The sequence below is a fragment of the Poecile atricapillus genome, chromosome 13 (assembly GCF_030490865.1).
Source record: "Poecile atricapillus isolate bPoeAtr1 chromosome 13, bPoeAtr1.hap1, whole genome shotgun sequence".
NCBI lineage: Eukaryota > Metazoa > Chordata > Aves > Passeriformes > Paridae > Poecile > Poecile atricapillus.
Genome location: NC_081261.1, coordinates 2,211,448 through 2,233,904, shown reverse-complemented (window position 1 = coordinate 2,233,904; position 22,457 = coordinate 2,211,448). Strand labels below are relative to the sequence as shown.

General features: G+C 50.3%; 1 protein-coding gene across 2 annotated transcripts in view; it reads left to right on the top strand.

Annotated features, from left to right (window-relative positions):
• NEURL1B (neuralized E3 ubiquitin protein ligase 1B) overlaps positions 1 to 22,457 on the top strand; it is a 113,769-nt gene that overhangs the window by 77,108 nt on the left and 14,204 nt on the right. The window contains exon 1 of one of the 2 annotated variants that reach the window (XM_058848461.1): positions 8,628 to 8,731. The exons of the other annotated variant lie outside the window; for it this stretch is intronic. Coding sequence (XP_058704444.1) covers positions 8,701 to 8,731 — 31 coding nt within the window. The 5' untranslated portion in view covers positions 8,628 to 8,700. Of the gene's footprint in view, positions 1 to 8,627; positions 8,732 to 22,457 lie in introns of those variants that run through there. 2 annotated transcript variants of the gene reach the window in all.

Here is a 22,457-nt window from a genome sequence, read left to right as displayed (position 1 = left end):
TGGATTTGGCCCCACTGGGGGGTTCTGGAGGAGGGGTGGGAGCTGGCACCAGCATCAGAGCTGAGAGAGGCGCTGCAGAAGGGCCCTGCAAGGACCTGTGCTGTGAGCAGGGGTCCTCTGGGAGGTGCTGAGCAGGGAGGGGAGGGTTCAGGAGCCAGGGGACCTGGGGACCTGCCACGTGTGTCCCCACAGAGCCCTCCTGCTCCCCAGCCAGTGGCCTTTGGGCAGTAGTGGGGTGCCAGCAGAAATGATGCTCTGTGTGTCCCCCTCCTTGGAGCAAGCCAGAGGAGCCCACAGCAGGGGCCAGCCTGAACCCCTCAGCCAAAACCTGTTTTCTGTCAGCTGAGGCTGTGCCAGGAGGGAATCTCTTCTAGGAAAGCTGTGAGACCACACAGGAATCCCTGCAGTGCCCGTGGGAGCAGAAGTGAACCCACACCTGAGGGACATCCTGAGCATCTCCTGCCAGTCTGGGCTCTCTCCATAAATCCTGGGTGTCCCAGGCAAATCCCACAGTGGCTCTGGATCCCCCCATGTGCATTTTCCTCAGAAATGACACATTGGGGACGGTCTCTGTGTGGCCCTGGCAGAGCTGCAGGGTCTTGCTGGGCTGTGCTCTGTCCCTGGCCCGTGAAAAGCTGTCCCACAGCTGGCAGTGGCTTTGTGCCTGCCACAGGAGCATCCCCTGGGCACAGAGCTTCTTGCCTATAAATTAACTACAAGTCGCCAAGGGTCAGCTCCTTTTTGCTCTAATATGCATGGAAAGTTCAGGAAGGTCGAGCAAGAAGTGAAAGATGTTTTTTTCTGTGATAGTTTATCCAGCAGCCCTGTGGCCTCTCTTAGTGCTTCATTTCAAGAGAATAACTCCCAAGTAGAGACTTAAGAAGTTGGTCCCATTTTTAGAAGGTGACAGAGGCAGTAAATGCAGGATTTGTCTTGTTTTGGTTTGGTTTGGTTTTCCCATGAGCTCCTGAAATGTAAAATATTACCAACAGCTGCATTTAAAAGTGGCCTTTCAGTCATTGCCCTGCCTGGGGAAATCAGTAACAGGTGAAAGAGCTCGAAGCAGGGGCAGATGAGCTCCTCTGTTTGTGTTTCTCACTTGTCATCTGCTCCCCAAAGAGCTCCCAGAGGTCAAACAATTCTGTCTGCCTGCTTTGTCTGGCCCTGCTTTCCTGGGAAAAGCTGGGCTTTAGGCAGCCCCAGGAAAGGCTGATTTTCTCCCCCTGATGCCTCCCAATTCTGACAGATTCGCCTTGGCTGCTTTTCACAGAGCTCAGGAGAAACCCTCCTGCCAGCAAATGTAGGGTTTGTTGGGGTTTGTTTTTCATTTCTTCCGCAGAATTTTCTTCTTCCTTCTGGGGAGGATTTCTCAGTCTCCCAGAATTTGTCATGTGGGTATTTGTGTCTCATGGAATGCATCCTCCTTGCTTGTGGAAATGCTGCTCCCTGCTCATCCCAGAGCAGGGGCTGTGGGAATGGTGCAAAGGCAGGTCAGGGATTCAGGGATGGATTTGGGAATGGTGAAATGGCACATCAGGGATCCAGGGATGGATTTGGGAATGGTGCAAAGGTGGGTGTCAGGGATTCAGGGATGGGATGGATTTGGGAATGGTGCAAAGGCAGGTCAGGGATTCAGGGATGGATTTGGGAATGGTGCAAAGGCACATCAGGGATCCAGGGATGGGATGGATTTGGGAATGGTGAAATGGCACATCAGGGATCCAGGGGTGGATTTGGGAATGGTGCAAAGGCAGGTCAGGGTTCCAGGGGTGGATTTGGGAATGGTGCAAAGCCAGGTCAGGGATTCAGGGATGGATTTGGGAATGGTGCAAAGGCAGGTCAGGGATCCAGGGATGGATTTGGGAATGGTGCAAAGGCATATCAAGGATTCAGGGATGGATTTGGGAATGGGCACAGCTCTCCTGCCTGCCCAGTGCCCCTTGGCTAAATGAGTCAGTTTGTATTTCCCAGAAGCACAGGGAATGGAAGGCGTGGGCAGGGTTGGGGTAACCCTCACAGATGGTGCACTCTGGGTCTGTTTGTTTGGATCTCCAGAGCACGCTCTGATCCCAAACTTTTCCTCTCTGGATAAACTGATTCTGGAATTTTAGTCCTGTCTGAAGTGGACAAGTGTCCCCAGCTCCTGATTCACTGCTCATCACCACGTGGACACTGGGAGCCTCCCCAGGGAGAAGGGGAAGGGGAGAGGAGTTTCCCCAAAGGTTTTTTTAATTTATTTTATCAATATTTGTCAGGATTTATGCTCATTGTCCAAACACTCCCAGTCTGGAAATCTCCAGGTTTACCGTTAGGAATTCCTATTTACCATCTGAAATTCCTTATCCCCAGCTAGCTTGGGGTTGGTATCCAGCACCCAGAGACAGGATTCAGTCCCTCCCAGGATCAGCCTGTTGCTCTGGAAAGTCCTTCAGCTTTCCTTCCCTTACTGAAATAATAATTTGCTTTTCCATAATGCTCTTAAAACCTCCTGGGTGAGCATTAGCTGACCCTGCTGAAGACACAGGCGTGTTCCTGCTCTGCAGATGAAGGAAGGAGGGCAGGAGGAGGATACCAAATTTGTGAAGGTCACACAGCAAAGCAGGAGCAGAGCTCGGGCTGCAGTTCCCTCCTGCTCCTTCCCTCCCGCTCCAGGCACCGGCACACAGCACTGAGAGTCCAAATTAAGAGATTATAATGCATAATCCACACTGGTGTGCCAAGAATTCTCTAAATCATATTACACTGTCACATAAAATGATGACTCATTTGGTAACACAGCCCACAACCAGTTCCTTTATGTTAAAATTACGTGGACAAGACTGGATTTAAAAAGAAAAAGGAGAGCTTGTTGTGTGTGTAGTGAATGCTGAGTTATAGATGCTTTCATGGATGTTATTTTGGCTGATGCTGAAGGAGCATTTGTGAGCCTGTTTGTTGACAGTGGTGCTGGGGACCAGAGATGCTGACATCCCACTAACAATAATAGGAACTGCCTCTGTTTGTTTCTAAATTGGAAATTCCTCCTTCCATGGGCCCAGCCCACCCTCCACCCCCACAGCAGCAAAGGGCACTCGTCTGGGGCTGGCAAGGGAGCATCTCCCAGCAGGGCTGGAGCTTCTGGGCTGCAGGGATGGCCCTTGGGCCAGCATGGCCAGGAGCTCCTGTCCTCCCCACACCCATGGGAAGGTGGAGAGGAAACACCTTTGTTTATCTAAACGTGGAATTAACCCAGTTACACTTTTCCTAGGAAAAGATGCTGTCACCAAGTCTCCCTCTTGCTGCCTCTGCTTTCCTTGCTCCTCCCTGCATCATCATCCTCGCTGCCACCCCTGCTCCTGCCCCTCCTGGCAGCCTCTGCTGCTGTCTGGGGACTGTCATTATCCTTCCCAAAGGGATGTGGCTGCTGTGAGTGGCTCTGAGCTGTGTTTTGCTGCTGTGGTTTCACCATTTCCCTTTCCTCTCTCTGCCTGGGCTTTAATTCCTGCAGCTGAGGAATCCATGGCAAAATCCCTTCCTGCCAGGAATTCTCACATGTTCCTCAGCTCAGAGATGGCTTCTCCATCCCCTGCATGGCAGCCACTCGCTGCACCCTGAACAGAGAACTCTGCCAGGGCAGGTGCTCAGTGCTCCTTTGGAAGTGTGACCACAAAATCCATCCTTCCGATCCATCCTTCCCTTCCCTGTCTGCACCACATCCTGTGGGTCAGCTCTGGCCCAGCAACACTTTGCCCTTTATTCCAGAGAGTGTGTTTTCACCTCCCAGTTTTGGGTGAATAAACCAAATCTCCAGCAGGCACCGAGGGCAAGGATCAGGAAACAGCTTCAGTCTCTGCGTAGTCAAGGCCAGTTCAAGAAGCTCCCTGCAGGATTTTCCTGCTGTTGTGCTGGAATCTCCTGCTTCCCTCCATTCCTTAGAGGGGAAAAAAAGAATCAGAAGCAGTTTGTGAGTGTGACCTGTGGAGACCCTGAGCATCCTGTGCTGGTGCTGGGAGCAGGGGAGGGAAGGAATTGCTTTGGGCAGTCGGGAGGGCTTTGTGGAGGATGCTCTGTACATGCATCCCTCCTAAACAAATACCTCTTTAAATGTGTGTGATGGGAATTCAGAGAACAGCTTTCTCTTTTTTTTTTTCCTTTTTCCACTCGTCTCCAAGTAGGAGAGAGGCTTATTAGTACTCTCCTTCCATAGGCAAGATGCGGAGGCTGGGAAGTTGTGAGACGAGTTACATTTGCTTTTACCAGGCAAATCTGCTCTCTCCTGGACAGTCCCTTCAGCCAGAAGGAGGAGGAAAGAAAGCACAAGGTGCTGGCAGGGGGGAAGCTCATAAAACCACCCAGCACAGCCACGGAAATGAACTCGTGCCAGGAGGAAGGAATTATTTCCATGCTGGATAAGCACCTGTTGAAGAAAATGTGTTGAATGTCACCGATGTGCATTCAGAGGAACTGCACTCTCTTGGACATGTTTGCAAGCTGGAAGGGCATTTTAGGCTGGGACAGTCACCTCATGTCTTTTTCCAGGGCATTTTCCATCTGCAGCCTCTGAGAATTCCCAGGGAGCCGCTGCCGAGCAGGGGAGGGAGGGAAAGGGAGGATTCAGGGTGAGGTGTGATGGAAGGGAAAGCGGTTTGGGCAGCCTCAGAGCTCCAGACAGATGGAGCTGGAAGAGAAATGGATGCTCTGAGCATCTCCTCAGATTTAGTGACAGAGAAAGGGAAAAAGCCGGAGCTGAGGGTGCAGGGTGTGAAACGGGAGCGAGAGCTGGCAGCGGGCAGGCTGTGGAGCAGGGCTGGGCACAGCTCTGCAATCTGCTTTTTGGGAAAGGCAGAGAACTCTGCGAGCTCTCAGGGGAGCTGGGAGCGAGACCCCAGTGGCCAGTTTGAGAGTGGAGGAGCAGAACTGGTGTTTGCTGGGAGCAGGGGCTCTGCCGGCCAGGGAAGGTGATCCCACCCTGAGCTGGGATCTGGGATGGGAGAAGAATCCCCTCGGGGGCAGGAGAGTTCCCTGCCCCACAGACAGACGGATTTCTCAGGGGTTTATCTCGCTGCTGCTGGAAGAGCTGAGCCTGCCATTATTTGCTGCCATCTGTTAGAGACACGACTGGCAGCTGCTCCCAGTGATACCTTACAGCTCCCAGCGGCTTTCAGCCCCCAAAACTCCAACCCCGGGGGATTCACAAAGACAATGCAACCCATTTGATGCTGTAAGAAGAGTTACTCCTCGGGCTGGGAACAATCAGTGGAAATTTAGCTTGTAAGCTATTTGCATCTCTGGGAACATTACATTTATACAAATGTGTTTATAAGCCTGCTAATATTTCCTCCTCGTGAGAGGCCTGGCTTGTGTGGGTGCTTATAGAAGGGTTTGTGTCAGATCCCTGTCTGTGGCAAACCTCAAGTGGAATTCATCACATTTTTGATTCAGAAAGAAATTTCCTCTCTCTTTTCCCTTTTTTTTTTTTTTTTTGGTCCATATTTGAAAGGCTTTGGGTGCAAACCCCTGCACAGTGAGATTTAGAAGTGATTACAGTGAGCTGGGAAGCAGCTGTCTGACATCAGTGGGATACAGAAAGCCTCCCAAAGATTTCTTCCTTTGCATAACATTATCCTGATCATACTCCACTGATCCCTCTAAGATGAATTTGTTATGGGGAACAATAGAAAATGCAGAGGGAGAAGCAGCTAAAATGTGTGCAGCTAAAAGTGTCCAGTCCTGCAAGTTGGATCCAACTCAGTTTTGTGGCTGCTCCAGAGTTTGCCAATGGCCAACCTGTGACCTTGTACAAATCTCCTGGGTTCTTTGGGGCTTGGAATAAGGATAATGTCACTCACCTTGTCTGCAAAACGCTTTGAGGTCTAGTGGTAAAAATTGCTGGGAAGGAGCTTAGGTGAGATTACTGTTTTATATTTCTGAGAGTGCAGACAGGAAAGCAAATGACACCCGTGTGTGCAGGTCAGGCTGTCCCTTGGAGGGGGAGACAGGGAAGGGGATTTCTTCAGAGGAGCAGCTGTGTGCCAGGCATAGAGAAGAAATTGCTGAAGTTCATTATCAAGAGTTACCAAGACTTGCTGGAGCGGAAAGAATCTTAAATGCTAATGAGTTTTCATCTGTGGAGCCTCGGCTGGGCCAGTCTCTTCTTTTCTCCAGGCTGACTTTGCTGTTCAGTCCCCTTTTACTCCCTCGTTCTGGGGAGGGTGAAAATCCTCCCTGCTGAACCCTTTCCCGGGAGTGCTGTTCTGCACTGCGAGAAGAAGGTTATTTTAACAAACTCTCAATTTTTACAATGCCGAGAGCAGGAGCGCTGATTCCCGCAGGCAGCCTCCGCGTCCCAAGGATGTGCATTTCCATTTTATTGTCTTCTATTTTTACCTCGTTTGGGGGAGGAGGAAGGGCTGGGACACCCTTGGGACGGGCAATCTGTGGGCTGGTGTGGCCGGGGTGTGGCAGGAGGGACAGGGACAGCCCCGGGACGGTGGCACCCAGCACATGGCACACACATGAGCAGAACCGGCTGCTGCCGCCGGCTTTTTGAAGGCGAATTTTAAGCCCTAAAATAACAACTGCCACTCCCTGCTGAGGGAAAGCAGCCGCGATTAGCGAAGCCTCCCATTCCCCGCTGTCTGGTGACACCAGGACTTTCCCTTCTGTGTCAAGAGGGTGACACTGCTGCCCTCCCCATGTCCTCGAAGAGGAGCACGGGGCTCCCGCTGCCCTCTGACAGCTCCTGCAGCAAAGGGAGTGCGAGACATGTGCTAACCTAAGGAGACAGCAGATGGGTGCAGGCGCTTTTAAGAGCAGCTGCTGGTGTCTCATTCAATAATCCCATTTTTAACAAATCCATATGATAGCGCAAAAAACGCTGGAAATTAGGTTTTTCTGTCCTCTCTCATCTCCCGAGCTACACTTGACCTGTTCGACATGATGTAGGGATTAAAGGCTTGTTATTTTAGCTTCTCTATAATAGATCAGAGACTGATCTCTGTCAGGCTATTGAGCTGCTATTCCTCGGCTCTCCCCCTCTTCCCACTTTTGTGTCTCAGGATGTGTGATAGTCCAGAGATGTGGCAAAGGGACACGGTGCCTTTCCCCCAACACTGGGCACTGTCATGAGCCCAAGGTGCTGATTGCAGAACATTTTGTAGCTCCGAGGTTCTCAATTTCTAAAGTCTTAAAACTCTGGAAGCTGTCTCAGGGAAGGAAGGCTCTGCACCCTCAATTAGCACCGTCACCCCTCGGGCAGCAGAAGTGCGGCCAGGAGGAGGGAGGGAGCCGTGCTCTTCTCCAGCGGGGCTCTAAACGTGTTTTTCTGTCTGAGATCCGAGGGAGGGAAGTTGTGGTGCCGATATTGTCGATGCTGAGCTGTCGGCTGTGGGCTGAGGTGTCCTTCGTCACCGTGGTACCGCCGTGCTCCCAGCTAATCACGCCTTTGCCGACACAACACTCCTGCTAATTCCCTCAATTCCCAGCTGGGGAAGCCGTGTCACCGAGATGCAAAGTGGCTTATCCAAGGTCACCCGCAAGGAAGTGGCACGGAGAGGGAAAGAGCTCATGTTTATCGGCTCCCAGTGTTCCCCAGTGCAGCCGGTGCCCTTCGGGAAGGTGTTGCTGATGGACAGGTGTGGTTGTGCTACCGGAGAAAGAGGATTGTTGGGGTTTTTCTCCTAGGAGGGAGAGGCAAAAAGTCTGTCGGGGGTCCCTGGAGGAGAGCAGGGCCCGTGTTTGTCCAAAGCCCCGGCTGGCAGCTCCTCCGACAGCTGCCGGTGGGTGCTGCCCGGAGCTGCACATCCCGGAGAGACACCGGGCAGGGATGGGGAAGGGATCCGCACATCCTGGAGAGACACCGGGCAGGGATGGGGAAGGGATCGGCACATCCCGGAGAGACACAGGGCAGGGATGGGGAAGGGATCAGCACATCCCGGAGAGACACCGGGCAGGGATGGGGAAGGAATCGGCACATCCCGGAGAGACACCGGGCAGGGATGGGGAAGGGATCGGCACATCCCGGAGAGACACAGGGCAGGGATGGGAAAGGGATCGGCCCATCCCGGAGCTCCCGGGGCAGAGATGGAGAGGAGATCGGCACATCCCGGAGCTCCAGGGGCAGGGATGGGGAAGGGATCAGCACATCCCGGAGAGACACCGGGCAGGGATGGGGAAGGGATCGGCACATCCTGGAGACACCGGGCAGGGATGGGGAAGGGATCAGCACATCCCGGAGACCTCGGGGCAGGGATGGGAAAGGGATCGGCACATCCCGGAGACATCGGGGCAGGATTGGGGGCAGAGCAGCGGCACATCCCGGAGAAGCACGGGGCAGGGATGAGGAGGGGATCGGCACATCCCGGAGCTCCCGGGGCAGGGATGGGGAAGGGATCGGCCCATCCCGGAGCTCCTGGGGCAGGGCTGGGGGCAGAGCTGCCCATCCCGGAGCTCCCGGGGTTAGGGATGGAGAGGGGATCGGCCCATCCCGGAGCTCCCGGGGCAGGGATGGAGAGGGGATCGGCCCATCCTGGAGCTCCCGGGGTTAGGGATGGAGATGAGATCGGAGCTCCCGGGGGCAGCGGCAGGCGCGGCTCGGGCGGGGCGGCTCCGCGGGGCGGGGCGGGGGCGGGCGCGGAGCGGCGGCGGGAGGCGGGCGCTGTCCATGGCCCTGCGGAGCTCCGGGCGGCCCCGGGCTCCGCCGCGCCGCCGAGCGAGCGAGCGATGGGCAACACGGTGCACAAGACTCTGGCAGGTACCGGCGGGGGCGCGGGGCTGCGGGCGGGGGGCGCGTCCTGCCCCGGGGATGCTGCGGGCGAGCGGCGGCGGCTGTGCCGCCTCCCCCCGGTCCGAGGCTCGCCGGGAGAAGCCGAGCGTGTCAGCGATCCCGGGAGAAGCCGGGCGTGTCAGCGATCCCGGGAGAAGCCGGGCGTGTCAGCGATCCCGGGAGAAGCCGGGCGTGTCAGCGATCCCGGGAGAAGCCGGGCGTTTCAGGAATTTGTTCAATCCGCTCCTTGTCGGGGATGCGGGGCACGGCTGCGCCCGCGGGCGAAGCGGGGCTGATCCCGCAGCTGGAGCCGGCGCTTCCCAGCCCTCGCACCGAGTCCTCGGAGGGGCTCGCTGCTTCATTTCCCCTTCTCGTTGTATTTTTTTAATACAACTTTTTCACGGGGAGAGCCCTCAGTTGTTCGGAGTCGCCGGAAGAAAACTGCAGCGAGGTCTGAAATGTTCGGTGGGCTGCCCTGGCTTTAAAACTGCCTTTTTAGCCAATTCTGCACTTGCACAAGAGATGTACAGATTCTTTGCCTTTGCAAGTTCGTAACTGCGGGGTTTTCTCCCCCCTCGGAGAATCTGTGCATAATAAAAGCAGTTGGTCTCTATAGAATCAACAGTGTTGAATTACCGAGCCCTTGCCAGGCTGTATCTTCAGCTACTTTGCTTTTCTTCTCTTTTCTGCTCTTGCAGAGCTCCTGCATTGCATCCTTTGTACTTCAGGCTCCCATAAATAAAAGGGGTATTATTAAACTTATTTAAAGAAGCAGGAGGACCTATTGAACACATACACGTCTGCCTGTAATCAGCCAGGGAGCTGAATATAGAAATAAAGAGAGGAATAGATTTGCATTTGGATGTGCCATATATTGTCTTTGCAAAGAGAGGGTGCCTGGGACCTTCAGGGCACAAAATAAAGCTGCTAAGCTTGTGGTTTAGCTATGAAGCAGTGATTAGATTCCTAGCTGCCTCTCCTCTCGTTCCCTATTACGTTTAAATGGGACATTAGCTCCTCTCACAATAAGGAAGTTTTCATTTTTTTCAATACTTCACCAACCGGCAAATAAAGGCATCGTGAGGAGTGCGTGACCTTGGAGAAAATTTCTTTTGCGGGTTGGCTTTTCAGCTGGGAGCACAAAAAGAGTGCAAAAAAACCGGGGGGGGGGGGAAATAAGCCAGGGAAGCATCTTTGGGTCAGCAGAGGTTACCTGGGTCAGGCTGGAACTTCCCAAAGAAAAAAATATCTGTACCTGCTGGGCCGTGGGATCTTGCTGAGAGCTCTGTTCCAGAAGGCTGGGAGTTGTATCAGCCCTTCTGCCTGGTGCTAGAACAGTCTCTCCTGAGCAGCCTCCACACGCTCAGCCTTCCACACGTGAATTTAAAAAAAGGGATGACATCAGCCGCACCGCAGCTCCGTGATTCAGGACTTCCTCGCGGTGCTTTCGAAAGGAGTTAAGAGGAAAAGTTTGATGGGGGGAGATGGGGGGGAAATGAAGGTTTGATTTATGGAGACCTCCCAGCTCAAGCATTTGTTCTGGTGGCCTAGAAAATCTCAGTGGTGTCCCTCCAGGTGGAGGCTGTCGGGGAGGATCGCACCGCTGGGGATGGTCCATGTGCAAACATTTGTCAAATTGTGCAAGGCAGAGCTATGCAGGACGCTTTGAACGCCTTTGCTGAGGGCTTGATGATGCTGGAAATGTGTCTTTCCCCCAAATTCAGTTCGCTTTTTACAAGAGTAATGACAGTCCAAAGGAGCTGTTAACCTGTGGCTGCAGAGGAGCTTTTGGATGTTTGAAATTTGGAAGTTTATAAACGTCTTTTGTCGGCTTGGACCCCATTCAGCAATTTTTCATATGAAATTGAATTTCGGATGGATTGTTTGTCTTTCGTTATCCAAATGGCAAAGCAGGTTTAGGGCTGTTCTTGGAACAGTCCTTTTGAAAATTAGAAAGTTTTTCCGGAAGACTGAATGGTTGGATGAAATCCTATTTATAACTGCGAGGGCTGTTTAGAATTACTCCAAGATAATCAGTCAGAATTAAGTCTTTCCTTTTCTTGCTCCAAAATGCATCTCTTTCTTCATTCACCCTGCAGAACTGAGCAAGGCGCTTTCACTCTCATTTTGAGGAATTGCTCTCTTGTTCCATGGACTGAAGAAACTTCTTAATAAAACCCAAACCACTGAACAGAACATCCTCAAACTGAAATTCACTTACTTGGGTTAAATTGATTCACTGCAGAATCACTTTGCTCGTTTTGTTCACCGTAAATAGCTTAAGGTAGCAAAAGCCTTTTCAATGAAATCAAACATAGAGGGAATGTGGAGGGACCTGGAAAAGCCAAACAAGCAACAATTCAGGTTTTTTTTATACAGAAACAGCAATGCTCTTCTCAAACAGCAGAATTCCATTTTAAATCCTATTGACAACAACTCATTTTTATACCTGACCTTGGCCAAATGTGCTTGAACCAACCGTTCTTGTTGCATCTCTAAACCCTTGCCCAGCCTCATCCTCCTCTCCCCACGTTTCCGTGGAATGACACGAGAGCACACGCTATCGGTGCCGCAGGGATTTGTGCTGGGAGCTTGGGAAACTCGTGTTTGCCAAGTATCCCATGCTCAGCACACAGTGGGCCGAGGTTTTGTCAAATTAATAGCGAGGTTCCAAGCGGAGCGGTGCCGAAATGAGTGATGAGGTTGTGGCTAATGAGCGGCAGCTCCTGAGGAAGGGAAAAGAGCTGGGATGTGTCAGGAACGCTGAACAACAGGCCTGAGGTGCTGCTGGAAGCTGCTCTGATTTGGTGACAGCTAAATGACAGCTGGCACTCACAGGGATGCTGCCCTGGAGCCTTTGGGATGCTCTCCTGGCATTTCCCACTGCAGCTCCAATGAATCCCACTGGAAATTTACTCTCGGACGTCGCTGTTCCCCTGCTCCCCTCGCCTCCCTGTGCTCCGAGGTGATTTGTGGGCAGGTGAGTGAGGCAAGAGGGGATTGCTGGTTCTTGAGGCACGCTGTTTCCCCCTGGCCTGCTGGTTCCATGGGATTGATGGCTCTGCAAGGAATTGCTCTGGGGTTGGGGTGGGAGAGGCAGGAAACAGCACAAACCACCCTGGTGTGATGGATGGAGCTCCTTTCCACATGGGACCCCTTTCTCCAGGGCTCAGGAAATGAGAGCAGGGAGATGCCGGGACCTCAGCAGGGCGGGCTGGGGAGAGGGGAACATTCCTCTGATCCAGGGAAGGCCTTGTGAGGAGCAGTGTCTGGGAGGATGGGACAGCAGCAGTGTCCCCGTGGTGACAGCATGAGCCTGGACAGCTGCTGGGACACGGGAGGCACTCACCAGCCGAGGCACAAGTGAAGGACTTCCCAGTTGGGATCCAGTTGTTGGTCCTGACCCAAATAGGGGCATTGGTATTTAACAAAGGAGCCAAATTCCCTTTTTAGAATCTGGCTGGGATCTGATTGCTGTGCTTCTCCCACAGCCTTCCTCACAACTGCGAGGAATACCAAGTATGAGTGGCATTTGTGTCTGGTAAACACGAGGGAGAATGGGGCTTGTTCTGGCAGAAGTGACTTCGTTGCAAGAAATTATTTTGTATTCTTAAGGAAAAGGCTTCTAATCATTAACCCGCTCTCAACAAGGCAGAAATCCCAAGTTTAGACCTGGTGCTCCCATCTGCCAGGCACAACAGGGATGGTTGGAGGCTCCTGGTTATGGCAGAGAGGCAGGAATTTATAGCTCATGGATTAAAAAAAGACATCTCTGTGTCTTCCTTTTCAAGATACTGATCCAGTTCTCCTCTAAGAAATGAGGAGCAAAGTCCATCCAGTGGGAAAAGATCCCTCTGCCTTTTCCAGAGGCTAAAATCTCACTTCAAGGAGCACTTTTGTTTAGATTTGTTTTCTGGTCCCTCCTCCTTCAGCTGTTAGTGATGCACTGTGAGAGGAGTTCTTGTTATTGTCAGGAGTTCAGTAAATTGTTTGATTTGGCTCCAGTCTGACTTCAAGAAAACTACAAAATACCACTTCAGGTTGTTCTGGTTTTAGTGAAAAAGGTACCTGTTCAGACCAGTTTTTGGTTTGGGTTTGCTTCAGTGCTGATCAGCACGGACTGCAGGTGTTAATCCAGGCCTATTTTTCCTGTTTTTCTGCATCTTTTGGGCTGGGAATTGAGGTTCTGAGAGTCTGTCACTGATTTTGATGACTCCCTGTGTGACCTTTGAGCAAGAGGCTTTATCAGAGGGTTGCTTTGAATGGAAGGAAGGTAGGAAACCCTGGCTCACAGGGGGTTACAAGAGTTAATTAATTATGAAGCATCTCCTGGAAGAAGGTCATAGAAGTGAAGGGAAAAAAAAAAAAAAAAAGATTAATTCACTGCTTTCTTTGCAGCCTTCTGCTTTTCCACTCTTCAAAAGGAAACCTGTGAAGCTGCTCAGCCTTCTCTGGGATTTCGAGCTGGAACAGGTTGATTGTGTAGCGAGCACTCTGTTTAACCACTGTCCGTGTCCCAAAGCGTGCTGGGGCCAGCTGGCACCATGAATTCAGCCTTTGGCACCTCGGCTCTCGAGGCTGGAGGAGCAAATGTGCTCCAATCCAGGCAGCATCACCTCCCAGGCTGCTGTTAAATGGAGCTGTGTCATGCCCCGTGGCCCACGGGCTGTCACACACAGCACAGTGCCAAGTGTGTCACTAAAGCCAGAGATTTGCCTCTCTCCACTGGCTGGGCAGGTGCCCTCTCTTTTTTAATAATTGTTTATGCTGCAGAGGGGAATTGCTTTGCTCGGAGGTCTGGCAAACAGCATTTCCCCACCTTTTATTTCATTTTATTTCTTCGGATAACTGCTGGAGGCCAGCAGAACCTGTGTGTCAGCATCTCACCCTCCTGCAGGCGCTGAAAATCCACCCCAGAGTCTGTCTGGGAAGGCAGAACCCTCGGAGAGCCCTCCCCGCAGGCAGAGGAAATCGCTGCTTTCCCAGCACGTTATCATTTGACAACCCATGGAAGTGCTTAAGGATGTTTAAGGTGTTTAACTCGAGGCAGTCAGGTTTGGATGTGCGGGCATTAATGTTTATTTGACAGGAGGATGAGTCACTGCCAGGCTTATGTCAGGTTTCTCTCTCCTATCCTGGAGAGGATCCTCCTCGCACGTCACATTCCCTGGCTTTTCAATTAGGGATGCAAATCAGCGCCTCTGCCCTCCTGAGCTCCGCTGCATTTCTCCTCCGGGCTCCTCCACTTGTGGAGCTGCTCTTTGGCTGTCCTGCCGCAGGGTTTGCCTTGAAAGGAAACATTTTCCTTCTCCTCAGCATCCCGCTGTTTACAGAGGCTGTGTGTGCGGCTTGGAGCTCGGTGAGGAGCTTTCCTGAGCCTCGGCACCGGGATGGATGCGGTGGGGTCGGGAGAGCAGCGGGGAGAGCCCGGGGCCCTGGGGTGGCTTCCAGAGCCGGGGCTGGATGAGATTCCCCGCAACATGTGTCAGATCCAAGCTGAATTTCCCTGCGGGGAAGGTGTGTGCCATCCCCTTCACCTCCTCTCTTTGTATTTCCACGAGTGTTATCTGCCGTGTTTGTGTCCCTTCCCCTGCCCGCGGCAGCTCTGGGGAGCAGCTCGGAGGCCTGGGCCGTGCACAGCAGCCAAACCACGGCTCTGACTCAGGCCCTGCACCTTCCCCGCTCCTCTGCAGCTCCTGGGACACTCTTGGGGCTCCCTGGCACCCAAATTCTCCAGACTTTTCCAGAGGGCAGAGGTGTGCTCAGCTGCCAGGGAGTGAGGAAGGAGGCGGGAGGGGCTGTGGGGAAGGGCCTGGCTCCCCTCACATCTCGGGGAGGTTTCTGTGGCTGAGGCAGCTGGAGGAAGTTGTGCTGGAGGAGGATTTCCATACTTTGTTCTGTCCTCTCAGACAGCTTCTCCACCCTCGGGTCTGCTGCATCCTGGAGGGGACAGTGGTTTTTTGGTGCCCTTGGTGACGTTCTACAATGATCTGCTGTGTCCTGACAGGGACAGACCCCGGGCCTGTGGTTTTTTGGTGCCCTTGGTGATGTTCTACCACTTCTCCTCGTTCCTCCCCATCCCACCTGTTTTCCCCAGAGGTATCTGCAGGGACAGGCCCTTCCCAAGGCTCCCTTCCACAAGATCTGTGCCCTGTGGGGAGACTTTTTTTGGTGGGAAGGAGATGCTGTTTACCCAGTGTTGTTCCCTATCTCGATGATGGCTGTGTTTGTTTGCCCTGTGTATGATAAAAAGAATGAATCACTGGCACTGAGACGGCTGCTTGAAAACTTTATTTCAGCTTACCTGTGCCAGCTTCTCCCTTCAGGCCTGGATGCCCTGTTGTCTCAATTACTGAGTGCTGGAACATGAATTCCTGGTGTCTGAGCAGTTGAAGTGGGGCTTTGGGGAGGAGGGAGGGAGGAGAAAGTGATTTCTTGCTTGTTAATTTGTTTTCCCCTCTGTGTCCAGGGAGATCTCCTCCTCTGCTTTGTGTTAGCAGGGCTTGCTTTCTACCCAGGAGTTTTTTTCTCTCTGGGTTCTTCCAGACTTCTGGCAATGGAGCAGCTCAGAAATCTCCTGCTGAGAGGATCTGACCCCAATCCTTCCCCTCTTCCAGCAAAACCATATCTTTTTTCCTTTCTGCACCCTTCTGCTGTAAGGAAACCAAATGAGAAGATAAAAAATGATTTCTTGCTTCAATTGCACAGGAAGATTCCTTAAAGACAAAACCATCCACCTGCACTTCAAAGCTTTCCCAGTGTAGCTGGGAAATCACATTTAGGATTTTTTTTTAAGATCTGCTGATGCTTTGAGGGGAGAAAGATGGATGTAGTTGTGTTCATACAGTTTTTGGCTGGAGAGTTGCACATAACAGGTTTAGTTTTTGAAGTTTGCTGGTTTTACTGTGGGTTTTTACATAATAATGGTAATTCTGTACTTTAGGAATTCTATTTTACCCATTTTCCTGTGATTGCACTCCTGATAGGATAATGTCTAATGGTTATGTGGGAGAAATAAATAGACACATAAAAGTAAAGCTCTGATTTTTGTTGTCTGTGTGGCAGCACAGGGAAAACAGTCAAGAATGAATTTCCTTGAACAAAAGTTTTCCATCAGGTTTCCAGATGCCAGGGAATAAAGATTTTTGATTTTTGCCCTCCTCTATAACTCCAACATTAAATCCTCCAGGCCCTGCCTGGAGAAGCCAAAGATAAAAGATAGAATATCCCATTTGGCAGCGCAAATGAAATAATTTCAGTCAAGTTTATCTTGCTCTGCTCAGAGATAACTGGCTCTGTGGCAGCAGCTTTCCTGAGCCTCTTATCTCCTTTGGTCTCATCAGGACACTGGCTGCTCAGCTTGATGTCTTCTGGAATCCACCGAGTGCAGTTCAAAATTTATCTCCTCAGCTTGAAAGCATAATTCCTAATGAGGGGAAATTGCTGTTTCTTGGGGTCTTAAACTTGACACGATTGGATGGAGCTTTTTTTTTTTAAATTTTCTGGGAACACAAAATGCACTACTCGAGATCTGCCCGGTGTCGTGTCCTGGGGGTGGCTGAAATTCTGGTAAGGGGAGTTGCTAAGAGGCTGCAGTGAATTTTGGGGAGAAGACAGGACCAGGAATTTTGAGCATGTGCTCTCCAGAATGCAGCCAGGCAGGTTAACACCGATGCAAAGCCTTGGTGGAATACAATAAATAAGAATAGTTCTATCATTGGAGATCTTAAAGAACGAGTTCTTTTTATTTGTTATTCATCAGCTAAGAATGGAATGAGGAGAACTGGGCTACCAGAGCTGAAGGTGGGTCTGTGATCTCTTTAGGGGCTGTTCTGTGGTGGTCCTTTCCTCAGGACACCGGCAAAAACTCTTGATTATTTTGTCCTGTGCAGTGGAAAGGTTTCCAAGAATGAAAACAGAAATAATTTTCTAAGTGTCTGTTGCTTGTAGAGATAAAGAGCATCTTCCCCTCGCAGGTATTTCAGAATTCCAGGTATTTTGGTCGCTCTCTCCTGGAAGGGAGGTGTCTTCTGCAGGAACAAGGCAGATCTCCACCCTGGCACCTGATTTGTGAGGGTCAAACAGCAATTCCCGGGTGATTTGGCAGCAGCAGAGCAGCACAAGCTGCCCGAGGCAGAGGGTGAGAAGGACAGAAGCTTCACAAGGCACAATTTCAAGGAAATCCGTCTCGGGGAAAGTTTATACAAAGTGATCTCAGCCCCTGTAGCGTGGCTTTAAATAGCCCAGCCTGGAGCAGCGGGTTGTGCCTGGGGATTGGTGCTAGCCGGGATTTTGGGAGGGATGGGAAGAGACAGCACAGCACAACCCCAGACGCTGGTCAGAGACCAAAATCAACCTCCCGAGCCCGAGTGTTGCTCCAAAGGATGGCAGAGTGCCTCGGGGCAGGCTTTGTCCCGTTCCAGGGCGCTTTGCCCATCCTTTGCTGGCCTGGGGGCCTCAGATGGATGCAGGAAAATTTCTCCCTGCCATCATCAGAGGTTGGACATAATCTTAAGAGATCTTCTCCAGCCTAAACTCTGCCTTCAGGATCTGACAAGAGCTTTATGTAAGACCTTTCAGATCCGTGGAATTGTGCAGGAAGGGGGATTTTGGTTGGGTTTTTTTCCCCTGGAATAAGAATTACCTCCTTCCAAATTCCAAATTAGCTTAGTCTGCTGCTGACGTCACCTGCTGTGCCAAGGCTTGTGAGCGTGCCAAGCTGCAGGGTCTGCTCTGAGATGTGGCAATCCTGGATCTGCTGCCAGAACTTCCATGTCTAGACAAAGGATGCAGCTCACCTGCAGGGCTCAGCCTTCCCCTCTGTTTGTTTTGCTAGTGCACAGTCATTAAGAGATGGATTTATATTAAAGGCTTCCAAGAAATGCCTCTGCTGCAACCCCAATGTTTATGTAAGAGAGACGGAGAAATTCATAATTTATTGAATTTGTGTGTGTTCTGCTTGGGATTGTTCATTGGAGGAGCATGCTAAGTGATTTTTTTGTATCCTAGTAACAAACTGCAGTTGCTTTTCCATGAATAATCTTTATAGTTTAACTTGACCAGTCAAATCTAGAAGAGAAAATTCAAATTAAATTTATCAAGGCTCAGATAGCTTTTGCAGGTGAGAGAGAACACGTTTTTTTCTGCCTCATTTAACCACATAATGATCAGATTGACAGACGCTGTCTGGAGAGTCGGATTTTTCCCGAGCAGAACAATAGTGGAAGTTTGACTCGTTACGAACTAAGCTTCAAAGCTTGATTTGTTTAATATTCATAATTAATGAATTGGTTAAAATAGTCCTTTCCTCCCTCAATGTGATGGTTTCCAGGGCAGATTTTTTAATAGCAATGCAGATTTTTTTCCCTTTTGTGGGAAGCCCAGGGTGGGGGGCGTCTCCCATCAGTTCATGAGGACACTCTGATGGTTAATTAATACAATTATTTGTGAATTATTTCTCCCTGCCATGCCAGGACTGTGTAGAACAGCTGGAGTTTATCACTTAATAGGAATGTGCTCACATTTTTCTTCTTCAAAATTTATTTTGATTCAAAAGGAGCCCCTTTTCCAAGTTATGTTTCAAGGGGTTGTGTTGCTTTCAAAATGCCTCTTGCTCTTAAAAACATTAAAATCTACTTTAAGAAGCAAAACAAAAATAAGATTTTCCTTCCCAGCTCCCTGGGTGAGCTCCTTGTTTCTCCCACCCTCGTGGAGCACTCAGCTGACCATCTCCAAAGCAGAGGGACATTCCTCCCTGAGAGGTCAACACCACTTCTCATTTTAAACCAAACTCTTTTCAAAGCATCTTTTTGTATGCATTCCTATTTAGTCAATGTTTACAGCCCCGTGCAAATTAACTGCACTCCTGGAAATACCAAAGTCTATGGGCACGCTGGAGGAATCCTCTCCAAACCACGTCAAGCAGCCCTTAACCACTTGCTCAGATTTTCCTTTGAGATCAGATTAATGGTGTGACCTCGTTACACAGTCCCAGAAGGAGGGAGAAGCTTTTTCCCTGTGTGCCTCTGGATTTTGACCATATTTTCCCCCTCCCTGACTTGCTGCCTGCCTCCTTGGACACGTGGAGCAGTTCTGCTCTCCTCGTTTGCAGAGGGCTGAAGGTGAGGGGCAGAAATGTTGGCTAGGGCAGTGCTGAGGATGTTTCCATGCTCATATTCCTGCATTTCCCCTTTCTGTGCCCATTCCTGCATCCCTTTGGTTGCTGTTGGGCATCTCCAGCTGTCACTCATCACCACACACCCAACATCAGATCTCTGTCCTACCCAGCCAAGGCTCTCCCCAAGCTCTCCCTGTCTTTTGGATAATCCTGGGGTTTACAGTGGGCACTGCTAAGAATCCTCAAATTCTGGAGAGGAAAATGCTGCTTGAACCTGAATCACCAGCAGAAGTGTGTCCTTCAGGGTGGGAACAAGTCCTTATCCCCATCTCCTCGTAGATCTCATTTTAAATCCCATGAGGAGCGGCTGAGGGAGATGGGAAGGGTGTGGAGTTCCAGGAGGGGCTGAGGGAGCTGGGAAGGGGCTCAGCCTGGAGAAAAGGAGCTCAGGGGCCCTTGTGGCTCTGCACAAGTCCCTGGCAGGAGGGGACAGCCGGGGGGGTCGGGCTCTGCTCGCAGGGAACAGGGACAGGAGGAGAGGGAACGGCCTCAGGCTGGGCCAGGGGAGGCTCAGGGTGGACAGCAGCAGGAATTTCCCCATGGAAAGGGAGCTCAGGCACTGGAAGTGCCCAGGGAGGGTTGGATCCCATCCCTGGAGGTGGCACTCAGAGCTCTGGGCTGGGGACAAGCTGGGGATGGGGCACAGCCTGGACTCGATGATCCAGGAGGGCTTTTCCAACCAAAATGATTCTGGAATTCTTTGCTGCCTTTCCTGCAGCTCTGACTGTTCTGATTTGGATTTTCAGGATGCTCCCTGAGCAGTGAAACCCAGAACAATCAGTGATGGATTTGGGACCAGGGGAATCCCTGGGGTGGCTCTGGTTTTGGTAACTTCAGGTTTCCTGTATATTTGGAATCCCTTTTCCAGCTCAGAATCCCAGGAAGATGATGCAAATGGGAGCCTCTGGGTGTCCTGAATTTCGAAGAACTGGAGGGACAGTGTGGAGTTGTGTTTTATTGTGGCCAGAACCACAGAGGCTCTAAGCTGTCAACACATAATTGTGTATTTTGTGTCTGGTAGTAAAATTTTGTTCTACCAAAAAAAGAACAAAAAGAACTGCCCAAAGAGGAACAAATTCTTTCTCTCTTCACAGCTTTTCAGATGTGATTTATAGGTGTGTTTTTCCAAGTAAGCCCAAACAAGGCCAGTGAATGGCTCTGAATTTGTTTGATTCCGTTAATTGAAACAAGAACCATCTGGGTGGAAATGGGAGGGTTTAGGCAGCTGCTTTTGTTGTTTCATGTGGGATTTCTAATATTCCCAACTCCACAGTTACCACAGAGTGCTGTTGGACAGTTTAGAGGTGGAAATGATCAATGAAAAATACAAAAAAAACCCCAAAATACAGCTGTAATAATAATAATAACAACTTGTAGTTCTGCAGTGAACAGTTTGGAAGGTATTGACCAAAGGAGTTCTGTTGAACAACAATCCAAGCTCCACCTTAAAAAGGTGAGAAAACAGGGTGTAAATTAGGGTTTGGTACTGCCTGGACCTGGCCATTGCAGTGCTATTTGTTCTGTAATTCACACCTTTACCCCAGTGATTCCTCTGGGGCAGGGAGAAAAAAAAGAACAACAAAAAAAAAAGTGATCATTTTCTGGCTCTTCAGCAATGCAAGGAATTGTATCTCATCTCCAAATTGGTTTTGGTTCACCTGCCTCTTTCATATTTTGGCTGTGATACCACAAAGGCAGAAAGAGTAAAGGGAGAAAAATGTTGATTTAGGTGTGCTGGGTTCAAACCCCACTGGAATTAAGGTTGACACAGAGGCTTAAAAATAAACCTCTCTTGCTCAAATCCTTCTTGTGTTGAAATAATTGAAGACATTTGAGATGAAGGAAGGGGGCTGAGGTCATGGTGTGTCCAGTAATGGTATGACTGGTTTGTTTTTTTCTGGTTTGGACAGTTTAATGTCTTGAAGTGGGTCTTGTTTCCTCTTATTAATTCCTGCAAATATCACGGAAAAGGATCTCAGAGCTGAGCCATGCAGCAGCCAAGTGTTGCACAACCACCTGCCTCTCAGATTGCCTTCACAGCTTAGCAGAGTAATCTGCATTTTTATAAATCTCAGCTAAGGAAAAGAAGGATACATCTTTTTTTAGTGGGATGTTGCCCTGTGCTTCTGGACAAGAACACTTCTCTTTTTTTCCTTGCTTTTTTTTCTTTTCCCCTTTAATTTTTTTTTTTTTTTAAATTTGTTTCTGAAGTATTTTTTTAAAAAAGCCCCAGATTGTTTGTCTGAATATTTACTAAAAGAGCCAACAAAATATGTGATGTTATTGTACAGGTTGGACCGTACATGAGTGAGGTCATCAGCTCTTCAGATCACATGGAAAGAGAATTTGGCCAGCATTAAATTTACTTGAAATCTCCCTGCTGGGATAGTGCTGGCTTGAGCCCACCAGTACAGCCCCTTGAGATCTCCCAGTCCCACCAGTACAGCCCCTTGAGATCTCCCAGTCCCACCAGTACAGCCCCTTGAGATCTCCCAGTCCCACCAGTCCCTCTCTCCTTTGGCCATTCCTCCAGGCCTGGCAGAGGAGCAGAGCTGTGCTGTGCCCCTGATTTAATTATAACCAGTTATTACCGTTGCTCTGCCCTGTTTTGGATTCTTTACATATTGTTTTGGAAAAGCTTAGTGGAATCGCAGCCTTTGTATATATAAAATATAGGATGATTGAAGAGCTGGCCACTGCTTTATTTAGCTTCCTCAGCCATGCGTTCCTCCCCAAGCATTTTCCCCTCCTGCTGCCAGATCACTGTTTAAATTGTGTGTAAATAGAAAAGGAACTGTGGACACAGTTAAAAAATGCTGGAAGTGGGGTTTATTGGGAAAAACACCTTCCTAGGCGCCTTTCCCCCCTCTTTTCCTGGCATTTTTTGGCTCTGTGAGGGCAGATCTAGAGCCCTGTATGAGTGCCACTGTTAAATCTGATGGCTCTCTGATTATCCATCCCTGTTTGGACTGGAATAGCTCCACTGTTTTTTTTTTTCTTTTCAGTTGAATTCTTTGGAGTGTAGAGAAGTTGTAATTAGGAGGAGGGAAGAAAAAGGGACCCTTAGAACCGCTGTGAAGAGAGATAAAGACAAAAGAGGCTTCTGTAAAAGTGAGGAAGCAAAGAAAAAGAGCAGGTTTGTTCCTTTGATCTCGAGGGTTTTTTGGGAAGAGTTGAAGGTGGAATGTCTCTCCTTCCTGCACCTGCAGCATCGCTCCAAGTGCTGATCTCACCCTTCACACAATCCCAGAGTGGCTTGGGTTGGAAGAGACTTAAAGATCATCTCATTCCCCCCCACTGCTGTGGAAGGGACACCTTCACTAACCCAGGTGCTCATCAGCTGCAGCTTTTCTTGCTCCTTGGAGCTGGAATTCCTGTGCTCAGGGGGAAGTTTTCTGGTGTTTACAGCGAGTGTGGAGCTCACACTCCTGGCTGGAGACTCACACGCCCCACCTGAGTCAGCCACCGAGCCTGAGAGCCCAGCTCGTGTCCTGGCTTGGCTCCAAACTTGATTTTGGGAGTGGGAAAAGCGTGTGC